The sequence below is a fragment of the Bombus pascuorum genome, chromosome 6 (assembly GCF_905332965.1).
Source record: "Bombus pascuorum chromosome 6, iyBomPasc1.1, whole genome shotgun sequence".
Classification (NCBI taxonomy): domain Eukaryota; kingdom Metazoa; phylum Arthropoda; class Insecta; order Hymenoptera; family Apidae; genus Bombus; species Bombus pascuorum.
In genome coordinates this window covers 3072131-3079797 of record NC_083493.1, presented here as the reverse complement: position 1 = coordinate 3079797, position 7667 = coordinate 3072131, and the positions used below count along the sequence as shown (strand labels likewise).

Below are 7667 nucleotides of genomic sequence, written 5' to 3'. Positions count from 1 at the left end.
ATTTATTCATACATAAATAATATCGAGTGAAAATTATAAATTAATTTCTTCAAAAAATAGATTAAAAAGAAATAAAAATAAAAATTTACATTAACTTAAACCGTATCCAAACATATGTATGTATAATATACTAAGCACATTACTGAATATTGTACGTAGCTTAAATTAAATATTGAAAAAATGATTGTTTTATTTCTTCATGTAAAAGTTTGTGTTAAAAAAAGTTATATATAATATATTTTTTTTAACGATTGTATATAGTAATTTTTAAAATTTATATTAAATAATTTTTTTTCTTTATCTTGGCAATTCTGATTTAGTGATATATTTATATACGTATCAAAATTACTAACCTAGATTAATGTAAATAATAAATAAATTTGTTTATTTTTAAATTTATTTCCACTTTCATTTGGATAAAAAATTAATATAAATTTGTACATTAAGTTGTTCACTCCATAGTTTTTATATAGTATTCATCGTGCCAATTTTTCATTCTCTAACAGCGCCCCCTTGGATATCCGTTTACACGGATCTATCTGATCTGTCTATAAGCTCGACTGTTTCTTTTCCGGTGTACCAGCATGGTAAGGTGGCGCAGTGGCATTGTTATACTTATAAAATCAATAGAGTTTTGATTTATTTGTATTAATCGATATAAATAAAGTTCTTTGTTAAATTTGAAAAATATTAAAGTAAGTTAACAAAAATTATTTTCTTTATAGGGTATCGATATAAATCACAAACACGATAGGAAGGTTCGGCGCACAGAACCTAAGTCTCAAGATGTCTACTTACGACTTCTCGTCAAAGTAAGTGTTTTACATGCATTTCTAAATATATATATTTTTTATTACCTCTTTAATTTTGTACCAGTTGTATTCTGTATTTTATTTACAAACTAACGCCACTCTTGTAACTTGTGTTGAAAATTAATTACGTATTACAATTGATGTAATATTATATTATTGTCATAAACACGTGAGTTTTGAAAGAGACAAATTTCTTTTGCGAACCGCACTCTGTGTCAGTACTATTATGGTCTGATCCAATTTGAACGTTCGCTAGAAAAATTTAGTCAACTTTCCTATTCCGTCTTTTTTCTTAATGTAAAAGACGATTATATTAGCTGACACAATGCTACTCAGAAAGTTTATAAAAGTTCATATTTCTTATTAGAAAATTATATATTGTTGCGTTTAATGCAAAATTTGTATTGTTTCTTTTTTTATAATTTCGTAATGAAACTGGTAAAACATTATTGTGATTTTTTATCAAAGTATTTTTTTATACAATAAAAATATAAAAGTATATGGTTTTATTTTTGTTATAGCTTTACCGTTTCTTAGCAAGACGTACAAATTCTAAGTTTAATAAGATTATTCTTAAGAGACTTTTTATGAGTAAAATACACCGTCCTCCCATATCTCTTGCACGTATTGTCAGGTTTATGAAGAAACCTGGACGACAAAATACAATTGCAGTAATTGTTGGTACAGTGACAGATGATGCTAGGATTTTTGAAATTCCTAAACTTACAGTAAGCAATAGAAATAATTATCAGAATTTAATTTTGAGTTTGTATAAATAAAATATGTTATTTTGTATTTGCTTGGAAAAATTATTAATGTATAATTTCATAATTTTTTATAGGTATGTGCTCTACGTGTTACTGAAAGAGCTAGAGCACGTATATTAAAAGCTGGAGGCGAATTAATCACGTTTGATCAATTAGCATTACGTACACCTATTGGAGAAAAGACAGTTTTAATGCAAGGTCGTCGTAAAGCTCGTGAAGCAGTGAAACACTTTGGACCTGCACCTGGCGTACCACACTCTCATACAAAACCATTAGTACGCTCAAAGGGTCGAAAGTTTGAAAGAGCAAGGGGACGTAGGCGTAGCTGCGGTTATAAAAAATAAATTTTGTTTATTTGCCATCATTTATTGTACCATAACCTTACATTGACTTGCAATATTTAGAAAATGTGTTTATTTCTACATTCTTTCATATAACAAGTTTAGGCGGCTGGAAAATAAATGTTGGCTTCACAACAACATTTTTGTATGTTATTAATTCCTTCACTTTTTATGAAATATACAATTGAAATTATAATTTCAAATAAGATGCAAATTTAGATACACCTGTAAGAAATATTTCACGTTCCATTTTTGTTTTCTTCCGCATTTTCTATCAACTCTTCCGGTTTTTCTTCGTCGTCTGATTGTGTTTCTTCAGAAGTAGTAACATCTGGGAAGTATTGTTTTGATTCCTCTATACCCTTTTCCAGATTTTCACTTACATGATAAGGTCCAATACCTGCAAATCCTAAAAACGCTTCACATCCTACCTTTTTTACAACACATACAAATATCTCGTATCTGAAAATGGACATTACATTTTTATCTTTAATTATAAATTTCAAATTTTTCTTAATATTTACCCTGTTCTTTCCCTTGTATTCAATTCAAATTCCGTAATATTCCTTGCTATAAGTTTTGCTTCTAGTGGCTTATCAGATTCAAAAATGCCGAAGTTAACTATTTCGTCTTCAAATTCTTGTAAAACCATTTTCAGCTCATTCTTTCTCATGTAGTCATATTTGAATACTACTATAGGTACCTTTGTAGTTTTATCTTCATACTTTAAAATTAAAATATGTGACATATAATATTTATTTTAGACATATTAAAATTTAAAACTTACGTGATATGTAGTATTGGTATATGTTGGAAAAATAGTGCGAAAAACAATTGCCTTATTTCGACAATTTGGTGGTGTCCATACGATTGGAAAAATTTCATTTTCGCTTGTTATATACGCAGGACGATGTCGACCAGCGTAACTAAAGAAAAGAAGGAAGTTGCTTAAATTTGGATTAATGTGAAAGTTAATTTTAGAATTATGCTACCACAAATTGTGTTATTATGAAAGATATATAATTTTAAATATTATACATTCTATGTATTTACGTACCATTCTTCATTTAGAATTGTTTCCGTATTGGGTAATTCCGGTTCTCCAAATAAAAGATTTAACAAGTATTTATGAATATCAATTTCTGGCTTTGTTTCGCTAACTTTTAATCGCATAAACATACATTTCCCATCTAGAAGTAGTTGTTTAGCATTTGGTGATAATACGTAATGAGACTGTAAAATTGTTTGATTTGGAAAGTCTGCTTTTGAATAATTTTTGTTAGTAACATATTAAATATATTACTTCATTAAACATCGTAGATAGAATATCTTCATCGAGTCGTTTCCGTATTTCTTGTTCGACGGTGTAATTTCCTATTAGTATTTCTTCAACCAATTCTATGTACGGAGGGCTAGATCTTTTATCTCTTTTATGACATTCTTCATCCTTAAAAACCCACGGAAAAAGTAAAAGGCAAGTTTCTTTGCTTAGTGAAGTAGTCAGATACAACATTTCGGCTTCATATCGTGCTATAGCTTCCGCTTCTACATTAAATAAAAATTACACGAAAAATTATTATTACAAATAATTAAAATTAGATATTTCACTGTAGTGTTATATTTATATATATCTAATAACCAATTAAAAAATAAAGCGTGCATTATGTGACTCCAGGACAACAGAGGTTTTTCTTTATGTAAAATTTAAAGTAAAAAATGTAAACTGTAAAATAAAGAAATAATGATCTGTTTGTGTGTACGTGCAGGGTAATCGTTATAGTATCTTTTTTATGAGAGATCTTGCGAAACCTTTTCGAGCCTTCTTTGCTGTTTCTTTAGCTATTCTAGTTTCTTCAATAATTTTTAATCGTTTTATTTCTTCTGGACTTCTTTCCGATACATCTAAAGAAAACCTATACGTGTACGTTTATTTTAATAACTTCTACTTCAACAATGCTAATTTTTAATGGTTATTTGTTTTACTAAAAATTATGTATTTTACATACTCGTGTTCCTCGTTATTTTGTACTCGTTGCAATTCCATTGTTAATACTTTTAATAATTGTGGGCAGTCAGCACCAAATATAAGATTTACCATTCGACCATTCTAGTAGGATTGCATTTATTGTAGCTTTAAAATTTATCTTAATTATATATTAAACTTACGTGTATGAACATCCATGTTGGTTCACTTTTCCCTTGAAAACGTTCTAAGTTCGTGATATAATCGCACATTGCCTATATTTATAGTAATACACAGTAATTATTTACTTAACATCTATAATTATTTATAATTATAAAATTACCATGGCGTAACTCAACGTATCTCCTCCAATTTCCATTTTGATTTTTTTAAGGGTGCTTACCATCCCTGTGCAGGGTCCACTCCATTCTGAATATATGTCGACCACTAAAAGATTATTAAAAACTTTACACGTAACATTTTTTAAGTTTCTATACAAGCTCAGTTTTAAATAGGTAACTTATACATTCCTATTAACCCTGGTTTTGTAAGAAGCTTCTCCCATTCCTCGTTATTAGAAATTTCAGTTTGTAATGCCGCCGGTGTTGTCTTTTTAGCCATCTTTCGCACAGTCTTTAAACCACCCTATAAAAAATTAATTATTTTTGAGTTCTCAAACTCTAATAGTAATTTACTTAACATTTAATAGACTTATCTAGTCTATCTAATATGTAATGGTAATCTATTTAATGATCGAAGATTTTAAATCATTTCATTAAAGTACACGAACAGAATGGAATTTAAAAATTAATTATAATTTGCAATGATCGGAAGAACGCTGGTAAAGAGCAAAGTACCCTTTTTCGTCGCATCATGTTTGAAATATATTAAATTTTTTTTTAAAATCAAGATATTTTGTTTTTTAATAACACTGGATTTAAGTTACTATTCCTTTGATCTGTCTCGAACGAAGTGCAGGAAGGAACTGTAGTAACGGAATATCTCGGAGGAGGAGGACCATTCCTTTCCGATTTATTGCACGGGGACATCGGTGACATGGAGAACACGCAAACTCTACCGATTAAGTTGGCTTCTCGCTGCACAAATACACGCACAGATAATTACAGTACACTAATAGCCTAAGGATAATACGGTAAGAATTTCCTACGTTTTCCTACCGACATGAAATATTAATGTTGCTCTAAATTTTGCAATTATAACTGCATGTATCGGTACCATGGTTCATAAGCACGATTTATCGAGTTGCATGAATAGTTGCACGATAATCCTACTACATTATGAAGCTCCTGTCAAAAGATATAAATTTAATCATTGTACATATTAAATCGATTATGAGACAGCAAGAAAGCTATTTCTTTCTTTTCTATTTGAATGATGGATAGCGAGACCGCGTGTAATATATTACTTCCGTATTATTTTATGATAGTAGAAATTCACTTTCTTTTCCTTTTCGCGAAGAAATTTTCTCGTAGAAAAATCTTTCTCTATTTGATTTTATATTTTATTTTAAGAAATGTATATTTTAATTCCGGTTATTGCATTCTTCTTGGTTAAAAATACTAGTGAAAACAAAACTTTGGATTACTAGAAACAATTAGGTCATGTTTTCGTTACATATATTTACTTAATAAATTGAGAATCAAAGTAAATAAATTAAAACTTTGCTGATATTTGAGTGGCGTTGAAATGTGCGTTTCTTGATTGCCATCTATCCTTGTGATATCACGAGTATGCCTTTCTTCATGATCGTATACGTACTCGATCATGCTCTGGTGTGTACGCGCGCCAGTACAGTGTTGTATAGCGAACTAAGAAAGCGAGTTGTGTAGCGCTGTCGCACACTTGTGATGTCATGTTCTTTGGATATATTCGGTACGTGATCCGAAATGTTCGGATTGTTTAATTTTTAATTGCTTATAACTTTTACGTTTAATAATTTTTGAAAAAAGAGAATACGTATCTAAAATTTTTGCTTCCTGAATTCATCTACATAATCAGTGAAAAATGAAATATGTTCCATTAAAAAATGTATACATTTATATCTTTGTCCCTCTCAAATTTATGTTTTGTCACATAATTATATACCATGTAAAATGTTCGTGTCTATAAGTTTTACTTCTGTTTGCTAGACAATGACATAATTATGAAGTAACACGCAATATAGACATGCTAAAATTGCTCATGTTGAGGTTGTCTGATAGAGGAACGAGTGGATGAATTTGTAATAGAAAATATATTGAAATAAGTATAGATATAGGTATAAGTACAGGTATAGCATATGCTGATCCAGATCCTCACTCTTACAGTGTTACAATACAATAGAAGAAGCTATGATAGCATATATTTATAGCAAAAAGGACATTATCATTAGCCTTGTAGCTCTAGCTGAAGGTTACAAGAAACAACAACAGAAATCTACTTGTAGCTCTTCTGTTTCTAGACCTTGTAAGCCAAAACAAAATTTATATTCAAGAGCACAATAATATGGATCTTTTTTCGAATTTTTGTTTCACTAAATTCTATTCATAACAGCGATCTCCAGGTCACGGATATACAAAAGAAGAGGTGTAGAGTTTTCCTTGAAGTAATTACTTCAACAGTTCAGTTAAAATTAGTGATATTAGTGATATATTAGTGATAATATAGAATAAAATAAAATGTATACAAAAAAATATTTTTATTTATTTTTTGAAAATCACAAGCTTGATTAAATATGAAGTTTAAATTTGCTATTGTAACTCCTTAAATAAAAACTGTTATCAATTATTATGTATGTATATTGTGGACATACCGATTCAATTTAAATAGTATTGTACTCCTAGGTGGCGTTAGCACCAAGTGATGGAATTTTATAAAAACACCGCTCTTGTAAAGTAATTTTTATGATAAGACACTAATGAATGCATCAGTCTCCACGTAGAAAATAATGCATCGATTGATATAATATACATACATATGTATATATTCATAATTTCTTTCAATGGTAGCTTATGTTACACAAAATATATAACTTTATATTATATTCCTCACTAACATCATGGCATTTTGTTGCGTTATATTAAATATTTAATCAGCACTTTGAAACATGATAATAAAACGTGGTAAAGATGATAATTTCATTTTATAATATTAAGATATTTTAGCAGCATAACATTTCAGGTTGTACAATACAAACTTGTGCAGTGCTACCAATATAATAATAAATAAAATTATTTACGTTTTACATTAATGTATATTTTATTTATTTGTTAGAATAGTTCTTTTAATTTTTTCAACATTCTTAAGTTAATCTTCATAACTTATATTTTTTCTTGCATCCTAGGATTGAGAAAGATGTTATGAAAAATTCTGTTGTTTATAATCAATGTAGAGCTATGTAGTTTTAGTTTAAATAGTTTTTCCATTAAAACAAAAGATATGATTAACACGCAATCATCCATTTACATACTTTGCATATACATTTACCGTTAACAATACAGATGAAATGAAATTTGAACATCGATTACGCCATCTAGATGTATTTTAGATACGAGTATTAGAGTTCGCTTTTCTCTTATTCTCCCCTCCTTTCCATCTATTTCCTTATCTGAATCAGCTGATTATTGTTTTCGTATTTTCAACGAATCTGACCGTTACAGTAGTTATGATACGTGATACCTTTTAACGAACGACTTTCCGGGAGAACCTCGTCGGCGCGTCAAAACGGAGAGCGGATCAGACGATCTCTTACAATAAGGAACACCATCGACGCGCTTGAATATTT

General features: G+C 29.2%; 2 protein-coding genes across 8 annotated transcripts; one reads left to right on the top strand and one right to left on the bottom strand.

Annotated features, from left to right (window-relative positions):
• Window positions 1–509: 509 nt before the first annotated feature.
• On the top strand, window positions 510–2058 carry LOC132907641 (large ribosomal subunit protein eL18). Its single transcript, XM_060960921.1, has 4 exons — window positions 510–587; window positions 726–812; window positions 1334–1540; window positions 1654–2058. Exons 1-4 carry the CDS (start codon window positions 585–587, stop codon window positions 1921–1923), a joined length of 567 nt encoding a protein of 188 aa, XP_060816904.1. The 5' UTR covers window positions 510–584; the 3' UTR covers window positions 1924–2058.
• LOC132907633 (uncharacterized) lies at window positions 1925–7667 on the bottom strand. 7 transcript variants are annotated; one of them, XM_060960907.1, is made up of 12 exons: window positions 6858–7487; window positions 6696–6769; window positions 4417–4528; window positions 4227–4333; window positions 4087–4158; window positions 3927–4027; window positions 3730–3833; window positions 3224–3465; window positions 2978–3153; window positions 2708–2846; window positions 2445–2644; window positions 1925–2382 (listed from the first exon to the last, which is right to left on the bottom strand). In XM_060960907.1, exons 3-12 carry the CDS (start codon window positions 4502–4504, stop codon window positions 2160–2162), a joined length of 1452 nt encoding a protein of 483 aa, XP_060816890.1. In that variant the 5' UTR covers window positions 4505–4528; window positions 6696–6769; window positions 6858–7487; the 3' UTR covers window positions 1925–2159. The 7 variants fall into 7 exon arrangements, with proteins under 7 accessions (XP_060816890.1, XP_060816892.1, XP_060816889.1 ...); XM_060960909.1 differs by lacking the exons at window positions 6696–6769; window positions 6858–7487 and adding an exon at window positions 7562–7667; XM_060960906.1 differs by having other exon boundaries at window positions 6696–7487.